General features: G+C 30.6%; 1 protein-coding gene across 4 annotated transcripts in view; it reads right to left on the bottom strand.

The window, feature by feature from the left end:
* Positions 1 to 7307: 7307 nt before the first annotated feature.
* Positions 7308 to 13308, bottom strand: part of LOC145261146 (glycogen debranching enzyme-like) — a 178827-nt gene continuing 172826 nt past the window's right edge. For all 4 annotated transcript variants that reach the window (XM_080119445.1, XM_080119444.1, XM_080119447.1 and 1 more), the window contains 4 exons: positions 11999 to 12096; positions 10725 to 10812; positions 9705 to 9893; positions 7308 to 7957 (listed from right to left, as the gene is read on the bottom strand). In XM_080119445.1, the coding sequence (XP_079975571.1) occupies positions 7874 to 7957; positions 9705 to 9893; positions 10725 to 10812; positions 11999 to 12096 (459 nt within the window). In that variant the 3' untranslated portion in view covers positions 7308 to 7873. The remainder of the gene's footprint in view (positions 7958 to 9704; positions 9894 to 10724; positions 10813 to 11998; positions 12097 to 13308) is intronic.

Genomic DNA, 13308 nt, shown 5'->3' on the forward strand with positions numbered 1-13308 from the left:
GATATAGGTTCCTTGGACATGGATCTTACTTAATAACTTGATTTGAGCCCAAAACAATAAATTTTAAGAGGTCATAATAGGGGTCAAAGTTAAAAAAAAAATTTACCTCTGCGGTCTCTTCCAAATTACTCAGACCATTTCTGGTCTAAATATTTTAAATTTTATATAAAGGGTATTCAGAGATAGGGCAAGCTTTTTCATCAGTTTCAGTCGAAAATTTTCAGTTACCAATGTATAAATGTATGTACGTATGTCTGTTTGCATGTCTGCCTTAAACTTTCAATAAAGGCGACGGATTTTACCAAGATCAGTATCGTTTTAAAGTTCGATCTTTCATACGACAAATATCGAAAAATTGGCTAAAAACATTAATATCTTCCCCTTCAACTAGGCACTTTTCTATAGGGGGGATACTTTTTTCGCCGATATTTTTGAAAGTTATCCTCTCCTTTAGATTGTCTAGCCTTAATTTTAAAAAAATGTTGCTTCCGGTTTGGCGGTGGTCGTAACAGCATAAATGTTGGGTTTTACCCCGTTCTTTTCCTCCTTTGCGGTCCGGGTTCGAGCCTGCCTTCCTACTACCACTTTTTTTTTTTTTTTTGCTCAACATACACATCCAAACACCTGGGCAACGCCGGGCGCCCATGCTAGTATATCTATAAAAGTGAACATGTCTGTGTATATGTGTGTCTGTGTACATTTCCCTACATAATAACTCTGTCAATTTTTAGTCTACAGACTCGAAATTTGATATATAGGTTACTGAGATTTGGGAAAATCGATGTGATCGGTTTTTGGCCAGAAATTTGGCGATTAAGGGGTCAAAGTTCAATGATTTGACCTTTTAGAACTCTACCAAACTCCTCCAATAATTTTGGGTCTACGCACTTGAAATTTTAGATATAGGTTCCTTGGACATGGATCTAACTTAATAACTTGATTTGAGCCCAAAACAATAAATTTTAAGAGGTCATAATAGGGGTCAAAGTTAAAAAAAAAATTTACCTCTGCGGTCTCTTCCAAATTACTCAGACAATTTCTGGTCTAAATATTTGAAATTTTACATAAAGGGTATTCAGATATAGGGCAAGCTTTTTCATCAGTTTCAGTGAAAAATTTTTAGTTACCAATATATAAATTATGTATGTATGTCTGTCTGTATGTCTGCCTTAAACTTTCAATAGAGGCGACGGATTTTACCAAGATCAGTATCGTTTTAAAGTTCGATCTTTCATACAACAAATATTGAAAAATTGGCTAAAAACATTAATATCTTCCCCTTTAACTAGGCACTTTTCTACAGGGGGGGGGTGTTACTTTTTTCGCCGATATTTTTGAAAGTTATCCTCTCCTTTAGATTGTCTAGCCTTAATTTTAAAAAAATGTTGCTTCCGGTTTGGCGGTGGTCGTAACAGCATAAATGTTGGGTTTTACCCCGTTCTTTTCCTCCTTTGCGGTACGGGTTCGAGCCTGCCTTCCTACTACCACTTTTTTTTTTTTTTGCTAAACATACACATCCAAACACCCGGGCAATGCTGGGCTGAAATGCTAGTATATATATAAAAGTGAACGTGTGTGTGTGTGTGTGTGTACATTTTCCAATGCAATAACTCTGTAAATTTTCAGTTTACAGACTCGAAATTTAATATACAGGGTACTGAGATTTGGGAAAATCTATGTGATCGGTTTTCGGCCAGAAATTGGGCTGTTAAGGGGTCAAAGTTCAACGATTTATCCTTTAAGAACTCTACCAAACTCCTCTGCCAATTTTGGGTCTAAACAATTGAAATTTTAGATATTATTATTACTTGGACATGGATCTAACTTAATAACTTCATTTGAGCCAAAAACAATAAATGTTAAGGGATCATAATAGGGGTCAAAGTTTTAAAAAATTGACCGTTTTTTTTTTTTTTTTTTTTTTTGCTCAACATACACCTCCAAACACCCGGGCAATGCCAGGCTGAAATGCTGGTAAGTTTATAAAATTGATATGACATAATAACATCATATTTTTTAAATAAGTGACCTTTACAGTTCTGAGTTTTTTTAGATGAGGTATGAATGTTTGTATCGTTTAGATAAATCATACAATTGTTCTCATCTTGAGTGTTATCTGCACAACGTTTTGGTCGATGTAACCTCCGACATAATAATATCATATTTTTTTTTTAAGTAAGTGATATTTTGTTTGTTCAACCATCAAAAGTAGACATGTTATGCAAGATTTGTTTAAAATGAATTATTTTTGTCTATAATTGCAATTTTGCCATCATTTCTATTGTGTTTTTGTCAATGTCATGTTATTCAGTATTTGTAAATAACGACTTATTTTTGCCATAACTTCTAATGTTTTTGTCAATAAAGCAATACATAAATACATTCATCGTACTTAATAATTCTCTAATGAAAATAATAAGTAGCATTTTTTTTCCACAAAATTTTATAAATATTTTTCTTCATACTAGTTTTAGCTATAAAAGGGTAAAAGCTAGATATAGATGAAAATCGACATACCTAAATAACCGTAAAAAAACACCATTCAAGAATCAGGTATAAACTAGAACTAATTCATTTGAGTTTATATTTTTATTGTCTGTATCTTGAGGTAAAATCTATTATTCGTCTGCTTCGTGTGATGTTACTGTTTTGTGTTATTGTTACTGATGCTGTTTTGACGGGTTCCTATTATTATGTTTAGGGGTTTTGTATTTGAGGAAAATGAGGCGGTGATGGAGTGCATCTATTTAGAGCAGACAATCTGTGCCAATACATAGATGCTGAAATCTTATGGACAATAAGAGCCGCTCAGAAGATGTATGCCAAAATAAAAGATGTGCTTAGAGACGAAGATGCACTTCTAAACCACCATCTTACCTCTGATGTTGTATACAAACGGAGCATGGACTGTCAGAAAGAAAGAAGATAAGAAATTATCAAGAACACACAGCGTAATAATAAAAAAATCCATACTAGCAAAGTTGCATCGGCTGAAAAAAGATTTATATTTGTTTCATTTCGATCTGATAGAGCCCCCCCCCCTTTAAAAAAGAAACACAAACACATAAAAAGCTTTGTAAGATGACATTTATTCCAGAATTTCTATCACAGACTTGGACTATAATAATAATAATAACAATAATAAAAAAACATTGTCCTATATACACCATCGATTCCTTAATAACATGCAGTCACTCCCCGTTTCAAAAAAAGAAGGGAGATTTAAACAAACAAAAGAAATATATTTAAAAATAAACGTGAAATCAAAAATCGAAATTGCAAATAAAATTTTGTGTTGAATCATTACAGGGCAGAAAAGTATAGCACATCAAGTCATTTAAATACGAGTTGGCCTTTTCTGCTGTGAAAACGGCTGTGTGGCAAGCGTTGAAAATGTTTGGTTTTTAATTTTGTGTGTGTGTTTTTTTTTTAAATTTATTTAAAGCACAGATTGATTGTCTTCTAATAAATGTTTTGTGTACTGAAAGATAAGATGTTTACTTAAACAGATTTCATTTGAGTGTCTTCAGTTTTGTTACGTAATAAATTTACTTACTATATTTACGGCCACAAACACTTTTCTTTTTAGAAAAAAAACAATAAAAAATCGGCTATATCATTTGATACTCACGAGATGATAGGTTTTAGGCTCAGTAGCCTAAGAAGGTTTACAGCATTCAAAGTCATCCAACTTGGACACCATCAACAAAGAGGTTAGAGTTCAATCTCCTCACTGGCTCCTTTTGTTAGGTGTCGGCTAGAGAGAACAACAAGTAAAAGACAGCCGTGACACTAAAGATATAAATATGTGTCTGGATGAACTGAAAGGATTTGTTATGCACTCAACGTCTTATCCATATTCATCCTGGCTTTAAAATGGCATAAATAAATAAGTTTTATGCTTTGTTCATATATCTTTCTGGTCCGTAATTAATTCATGATAGATAATTCATCTGAACGTAACAGGAGACGTGCGCAGGACAACAGAAGTTTAAAAGTACGACTAAACTCATTGTCTCATCAGTAGGAAACATAGCTTTGAATGGGTTTCACACTCACCGGATCTTAACCTCCACAATTTATTTTTGACAAACCTAAGCATCTCTTTCTTGACAAAACAATCTCCTACAGCAGGTAATAATATCATACAGCAGTAATAATATTTATCGTTATCATTAGATGTAATTAATATTTTGTGGAGCTCTTAAAGAGTGTCAATGACGTAGTACGATATAGCAAAGTTAATTACTGTCATTTTCATAGTAATGTTTCCAGCTTTTGTTATTATTTTTTGAAATTGTTTATTTAATATATATGGAGGAATTGGATGGAAGATAATGCTTCTTATCCGGCGTGAAATTTGTACTTTTTTTTTTCACTTTTCTTAAAAAGAGATTTTTTTTCTCCTTTCAAATTTCAGTGTCCATCCATTTCATAGACACAATAAATCTAAACAAGAAAGGTTTAAGCTTTAAAAAGAAAAAGATATCAATCTGTTTATTAACAAACTGCTATCAGCTTTCGGACATTTTTTTCGCATTCATTTGAACTTTTTGCTGAACTTATAATGTAAATAAATGAAGTATATATATATGCGTGCGTCTTTTTCAATTTTAAATAAAAACACATTTTTCGACTGAAGAGATCTTAGTTATTAATAACTACGACTGAAACATTGTCATGCTAGTGTAGCAAAGCTTGTACATCTCCATATAAATAAATTTTAATATAAATAGCTCTGTTATTGAGCACTATTATATAAATACGGTGGATATTCTTTGGATTTTATCCTACGAATACATTCTTAACTTGGACTATTTTCATTATATATATATATGTGTGTTTGTGTGTGTGTGTGTGCATGTGTGTATATTTTCTCTAATTCATGTTCAACAAAATTCACTATCCTTCTTACACTTAAATACAAAACTTTCAAATTAAACAAAAATTTTCAGCTCTGGTAGCAGTGGTTTAGATTTGTTTGTCGGTGGGAAACGGAGATGAGGGAGTCAAACAACCTTAAGAGAGTCGCAGTAGGTCCCTCACAAAGAAAACAAATAAAAAGAATTCAGATGCAAAGATAAGAATAAATTAACTGAAATGTAAAATGAGTTGGAATTTCCCGTTTCTTTTAAGCCTTCCTTTGAATCAGTTTTTTTTTTTTTCTTTTTAAGTTCTAAGAATTTGGAGTCCGAAAGAAGATTACTTGGGATGAGGAGGCTTTAAAGAGTTCTGGATAAAGATGGTCACCTTTTTAATCCATTGTAACATGGCAATCCCTATAAGAGGCCTAGAAACCAAACAATAATCACTCTGACAGGAGTTGTAGTAATAACTAAGATTATGCTGACAAATCAAACTTTGACTAGCCAATTTTCCTTTGTTATTGTTTTATCATGTTATTGGCAATTAACTAACATATTTTGCTACAATTTATTTAAAAATATTTAATCTGGTTCGGCAGTTTGCTAAAATGGAGACATTAAATAAACACTTAAAAATGGAAAATCAGTCAAGGGAAATAACTTTTATTCTTTTAATAAGAGTTATCATACATTATTTGCATTTTTTTATGTAGATATTCAACCTAAGAAAATTGGTGTTGTTATTGTAGGACAGAAACATATTTACAAAACAAATTCAATCATAATGGATCCAAGTAAAAGCCAATTTTATGCAGATATTTGTATAATTAATTAATGTAAAACTAAGTATGTAAGTGTTATTAAAAAACATAAATACCCACAGAAATATTTGTAGTAATTTAGACTACTATATGCCGATCTTAAGTCAGATATTTTAATGCATGGTTGCCAGTCCTCAATTTGGTATCACCTTGCATTGTATGCAAGGGTTGTCTTAAAAGGGTACAACTACTATATTTAATAGAAAACTTTACACCATAAAACAGACTATACTCTATGGACCATTAAATTTATCTCCCTTTAACCTCATCTAAAAATGATTTCAGATGTGGCTGGACAAGATTAGGGTTTGCAATGTTTTCTGCATATATACTGATATATATATAAACACACACAAAGTTTAGCCAAAAGTTTTGCAGTATAGGTGCTAGTTTGTGGCATGTATATCATATGATCGAAGTAGTTCAAGCATTAGAAGATGTCAACTATGGTTGGTAGTATAGTAGTAAATTGCGTGCTGACATATTGGGAATTGCTTCAATCCATGTGTTTTTTTTTTGATAGACATAAGAATGTGCAATGTAGTCTAATTCGAGGGTGAAAAACTTACGTTTTAAGAGTTTTAACTGGGCCATAACGCTGTAGAAACAACCAAAAGTATGCGTTGGGCGAAAGATGAAGGCACGGTTGATCACAGTTAAGTAACCAAATGGTTCAAGAAATTTTGCTCCGATTGATGAACATGCAAGGTCAGGTAGGTCTAAAAACCCATGGATTTTGAGGTTGTGCTCAAGCCATAGATGAAATTCTCAGAGAGCGCTAGGCGAGCTCAGCATCTCATGGTCCAATGTAGTTTGTAGCTTTCATAACCTCACCAAAATCAAATAAGGGGCATAACTATTGCAAAACTTTTCTCACAGCCTGCAGATACAATGGATTAAAACAAAACAAAAAGAAAAAAAAAATTTTTTTTTTTCTTGTTCTTTTTAAAATATATCTATATATTAATTTGGAAGATGCCAAAATTCTACATGTGAGAAAAAACTTTTTTGTTGTTGTCATTAAAAAATGTTTTTTTTTTTTTTTATATCAATTTAAACAATAAAAAAGAATTCCAACTCATTTTATCCCTGGAGCAGAGCTAGCCTATTGGTGGTAGGATAGATCTTCAAAACGAAGGTCAAACCCCGACCACAAGACCTGAAACAACGTAGCGCACAGCACCCTAGGCAATGTACGATCGAAATTGTTGTTTACAGGCTTGTGGTACTTGCAAAGAAATGTACACAGTGCTTGAAAGTGGCCTGGTGGTTTTGGCGCACAAGTATAAAGGAGAAGATGGGAAAAAAGAGAGAAAAAAAGATGCCTAGTGGTTTCAACAGAGAGAGAACAAAAGAGAGAGAGAGCATGCTCCTCACAGACTGTTTGGTCGAATTTTGACATAAACATGGGAGAGCAGCCTTTCATTATCGTACTTCGAAGCAAACTCAGGTTGGACCTATCTCATTTTTGCATCTGAACACTTCTATTTAAGAAGCAAATTCATGCATGCTGCGTAATTGAGCTATCATCGATTGATATGAAATTTTTCCTTTTAATTTTCGTTTATTTGTACTTCACTTGACTCATCCGAGCCGAGCCATTTTTTGTCTTTTTTGAAAAAAATAATCTCATTACTTTCTAGACAATCAGCAAACAGGAGTCCCCATTTCCATCAGAACACTCGGATCATACAGAAACAAACAAACTAAAACTTTCTCGTTTAGATATGCAGTGTTATATCACTAAGATTTTGATTGACGTATTTGACATTTCTTTAAACTTTCTTTAGGAACTTAATTGAATAATTCTCAGGATCGACACTTCTATTATTATTTTCGAATGGACCATTCAAACAAATACCTAAAACATTCATATTCTTTCAGTGTGTGTGTATGTGTTTTCGTTTTGTTTTAGAGTTAAAATTTTAGTAGACAATAGCAGTATAATATCAATAAAAATATTTTGAATGTAAAAAAAAAAAAAAAAAATTAAAATCGTCCAATTTCTGTGACCTCGTTGAAACCGGAATACTTTCATGTGAAAAAAAAAAGGGAGGAGGCAATCCACACAACATCTAAAAATGGACCGATGGGGACAAGAGAGATGTAGCAATATTTCTCATATCATGCTGTCAAAAAGATATCCATAATTAGATGTTAAATGTGGCAGGATCTTTTGTAGGCATTTTAAAGGAGTTTCTCCATGTCATAAAGTGTCTCCAGGATGGTGCTGACACTCCAAGCTTGGGCTTGACAACTTGGGTGACAATACTGAAAAAATAAATAATAAATAAAATAATAAAGTTATTAAGAATAAAAAAAAACCCAAATGAAATTAAAAAAATAATAATAATAAATTAAAAAATAAATAATAAATAAAATAATAAAGTTATTAAGAATAAAAAAAAACAAATGAAATTAAAAAAATAATAATAATAAATTAAAAAATAAATAATAAATAAATAATAAAGTTATTAAGAATAAAAAAACAAATGAAATTAAAATAATAATAATAATAAATTAAAAAATAAATAATAAATAAATAATAAAGTTATTAAGAATAAAAAAAACAAACAAATGAAATTAAAAAAATAATAATAAATTAAAAAATAAATAATTAATAAATAAAATAATAAAGTTATTAAGAATAAAAAAACAAAGAAATGAAATTAAAAAATAATAATAATAAATTAAAAAATAAATAATAAATAAAATAATAAAGTTATTAAGAATAAAAAAAACAAATGAAATTAAAAAATAAATAATAAATAAAATAATAATGTTATTAAGAATAAAAAAAAACAAACAAATGAAATTAAAAAAATAATAAATTAAAAAATAAATAATAAAATAATAAAGTTATTAAGAATAAAAAAATGAAATTAAAAAAATAATAATAATAATAAATTAAAAAATAAATAATAAATAAAATAATAAAGTTATTAAGAATAAAAAAACAAATGAAATTAAAAAAAATAATAATAATAAATTAAAAAATAAATAATAAATAAAATAATAAAGTTATTAAGAATAAAAAAAAACAAATGAAATTAAAAAAAATAATAATAATAAATTAAAAAATAAATAATAAATAAAATAATAAAGTTATTAAGAATAAAAAAAAACAAATGAAATTAAAAAAGATAATAAATTAAAAAATAAATAATAAAAGATGAATTTAAAAAAAAAATTGTATTATTTTGATTCTTCAAACTACTGTTCAAATCTTGAGTGTTATTGCACAATATTTCGGTTGATCTAACCTCTGACCTTCTTCAGGTGTATCTTGTCAAACTTGGAAATCTTTCTGCAAAACTCAGAAATCTGCATGGAATTTCGAATGGAATCTTTTATTAAACCCGGAGGGGGGGTGGGAGAATACTCTTATTCTGTCATCTGCAATTGGGAAGAAGTCCTAAGTAATTCACAATTCAACTTTTCTTAGAACTCAAATATTGAACTGAGCTGGGGACTGACCTGCCACAAATTTTTTTGATAAAGCAAATTAGTAATTATGTTTATATTTTTATAGAAATTTAAATAATGTGCATCATCATCATCAGCAGCAGTTTAATGTTAAACAACTTTTAGATATTGATTTCCAAACTAACTTATCTCTGTGCCAAGTCTTTATCTGGTCCCCTTTCTCTCAATTTCATTTTTATTCTTCCATATTTTTCTTGGCCTTTCTTATCAACTAATCCTCATGCTACCTCAACTCTCATTCATTTTCTTTTCAACATGGCCACACCATCAAAGTTTCCTGTTCTGTACACGTCTCCATATACTCTTCAGATTTAATCTTCCTCAGATCTTTTGTTACAATTTTCAAATTCAAATCCTATTTAAAAATCAAAGTTGCTGCTTTTTTTTAGTGGAATCAAAAACGATTCTGCCATCGAATATGGAAAATGGATTCTTCGTGCTACGTAACGTTATACGAGTTAATTGCTATTAAAACTGCTTTGCTGATATTATGACCATATAAGGGATGTCCATAAATTATGAAAATACTTACTGCTCCATTTTCATTGGTCAGCTCAGGCAGAGACTTCCAAGATGAATTGACAATGTGCTGATAGTGTCTAGTCAAAGCAGTTTTCACTTCGTTGATGGTTGTTTGCAAAATTCCGTGATGGGTTTTTTCCATCAGTTTAGCAAAATATAGTTTAGCTCGGAAGAAAAAGCCAATTGGCCAAACCCATTCCTGAAAAAAAAAAAAAAAAAATGTTTGATAAAAAAAACCCCAAGAAACAAGAGAATCATTTATCTTCTTTCCGAAGAAATCTTTTCAAAATTTATTTTTTATATCTTTAGGGATTGGATTTATTTGCTTCCCCACTGAGCAAATTAGGCACAAGGCCGTTTTTTTAATGTGGAGAGTGATTGGGAAATGGGGACCAGCTCCCCGGGGAGTAGGGGAGCTAGATAGTGACAATTGGTATGAAGTGTTTCCCTACATTGACCAATAACTGATTGCAACAAGGGCAATGGTCTTTGCTGGAACTTTGGTGCTCAGCCCCGCAGGAGGGGGAGGGGGAGTTAGGGATAAAAGCAACCAAACGTTTCCAGAAGTTTCACATTCAGATGCTTTAAGTTCTGAAATGGCTGAATATACTCGCAATAGAGTTACACAGTGATGAAAACATGTCCCTACTCTAACAGTTTTCTTAGCAGGAATAATTATTTTATTTATCCCCTGTTTAGGAGGTGAGACACAAGGTCAAGTGTGTGTTTGATGAAAGTGTTTCTGCAGAACTCAATTTGAACTTGACACACAGCCATTAACTACTCCCTTACAGGTAAAATTTTTTTCAGAACAAAACTGAAGCAAAATAAAAGACATTAATGCCAATAATATAGCCGAAAGAAAATATATATTAAACAGGCTAGTCTGAATAAAGTATCAATATGTCAGAAGGATTGCTATCTGGGTCTGACTTTGATAATCCAACAATATAAACTGCATGTGAGATTAAAACAGAGACTCAGTTTGTATTAATATGAATTGATGAAAGAGATAGAAATAGTTACTTACAGGTCCTTGGTGATAGTTAAAGCCTTTGGCAACTTTAGGATCATTGGAATCGTTGTTATTATCATAGAATCCACAGTAATTCCAATCACTGTAAAGAAAGAAAGAAAAAAAAAACAAATATAAGAAATAGTTCTTTTTTTGTGTGTGGTGTCATTAATAAGTAATAACGACCCAAACAATATATGACTAAACATGAAACACACTTTCTTTTAATATATTTTCTTGAAGGAGCTTAATATTCTTACTAGAGACATCATCACTCATATAAGCTAGTGTGGAGTAGCAATATCGAGGGGATCTTATTTGGCCTCTGAATACAATGTCATTTTGAATATTTGATCAAGGTTTACTTGTAGGGGGAAATCTCTGCATGCCATTTTGTCCTCACGAACCCCTGTACAGAGAGACTTTAAACGCCTGAGGACAGTGTCTAGTAGGCATTCAAGTTCTCTCTTCTATTCACAAATAAATGGTTATTAGTAAGTAACCATTAATCAAGGCCAAAAGCCATTAAGAATAAGGGTTAATGAGATGGATTTATTGTCAGTTCAATGTTGAACGATATTAGGTACTTATTTAGAATGACACAATTAAAATAACAAAAATACAGAAACATCTTTAGGATGTACATAACCTTCATGGAACAAAGACGTCATATTCCAAAAATCATATAAATTGATAAAGTATTTTTTTTAACTAAGGAAATCAAAATTTAAGATTTTCAGGGAGTTATAATTCTGTAATTATTTTGAATACAAAAAAAATGGCGGTAGTTGAATTGAGTTATTGCTCTTGAAATTCTAAAACATGTCAGTTGCTGGCTGCATCTAATTTCCTCATAAAAATTGATTTTCTTAGTTTAAAAAAAAAGCTAATTTATTAATTTACGTGCTTTTTGGAATATGGCATTTTCGTTCTGTGATCGAAGATTTTTCTGTATTGTTTTTTTTTTTTGTGCAATTCTAAATAGCACAGAATATTATTATTAGAAAATTCCTTCTATCCTGATGCACACCTTGAGAAGCTTCCGCTTTTGGAGTTTCATGGGAATGTTAAATTCAGAAGTGGTCCCCAGTCGCCTGTGCATTCTACTCTGTTGTAATATGTAATGTGTTAGATATAATTTATCATTGATAACAGGTAATGTACTTTTTCATTAAACAACATTAAAAGTCTCGATCTTCCCATATAAATCATGTCAGATAAACAATTAAATACAAAGACATTTCACTGCCAAGAAATATGCAGCAAATGAGCAGCTTGCTGTTACTTACGTGGGATCCAATGTCTTCATGCCCAGGGGTCCTTGCAGCACATTGCCAGCAACTTTCAGGGCATGCCAAGCATGTTCTGTGGTAAACAATTCCGGAGCCTAAAGAAATGATGAAAACGAACAAAAAAAAAGATTAGACTGACAATCTTAAAATCTTTTTACAGTATAAAAAAATAAAAAAGAGAAGTAAACATGCAATACTGCATGTTTAATAAAAGTATGTATTTGAAATGTGTGCAGACAATGTATTAAAATGATAAACAATAATACTGTATTGTATAAGTAATGAAATCAAAAGGATGTAGTGTTTTGATATACGCAATGGTAAATTTCAATCTATAAATATAAAAGCAAAAATGTATGTATGTATGTGTGTTCGCTTTTTCTGTATGTCTACAAAAGGCTTTTTCCAGAGAAGTGGTCGCTCGCTTCACAACTTTTACAAACTTTTTATATCACATATAAATCGTAATATCTCACAGTTAACAAAGAAGCTCGCCTGTCTATTTAATTTGCTCGATTTCGGGAAGATAAATATTCAACATTTGTCGCTCGCCGCATGTGGGTTAGTCTTTTTCCTATAAAATCTTGGGAAAATGAAAATCCCGCAGTCAAACTTGACCTCATTAACTCATTAAAACGGGCACCTGCCAAATTCAAGTAATTAAATAAATGCAAACGTGTTTCCGTTAGCATCACGCGGTGGGGCAATGGTTAACGTCGCATGTTTTTTTTTTTTTTTTTCACACTTTAATTTACAACTTTGCCTCAAGGGTTCGGGTTCAATCCTCATACTTACTTATTTTTTAGCCCCCTCGCACGTCCAAACACCCGGGCAACGCCGGGTACCACTCGCTAATATAAATACCAGTATTTATATATAGATAATTTAATTCCAACCAAATAAAAAAGCTTGTTACGCTATAGAGAGTAGAACTTATTATAATAGAAATAAAATTAAAACTGTAAGTTGAAATTTACAATCAAAATTTATTGTTAAATACTCCAAAAAACAATTTACAAATAAATTCTAAAGTGTTTTTTGGAGTACTCAGTCGAACAATAAATTTTGATATATGTACATATATATATATATATATATATATATATATATATATATATATATATATACATATATACATATATATATATATATATATATATAAATATATATATACATGTATATATACATACATATACATGTATATATATACATACATATATATACATATATATATACATATATATACATACATATATATATACATATATATATACATATATATATACATACATATATATACATATATA

This window comes from Euprymna scolopes, chromosome 37 (genome assembly GCF_053919585.1).
Source record: "Euprymna scolopes isolate OS-2025 chromosome 37, ASM5391958v1, whole genome shotgun sequence".
NCBI lineage: Eukaryota > Metazoa > Mollusca > Cephalopoda > Sepiida > Sepiolidae > Euprymna > Euprymna scolopes.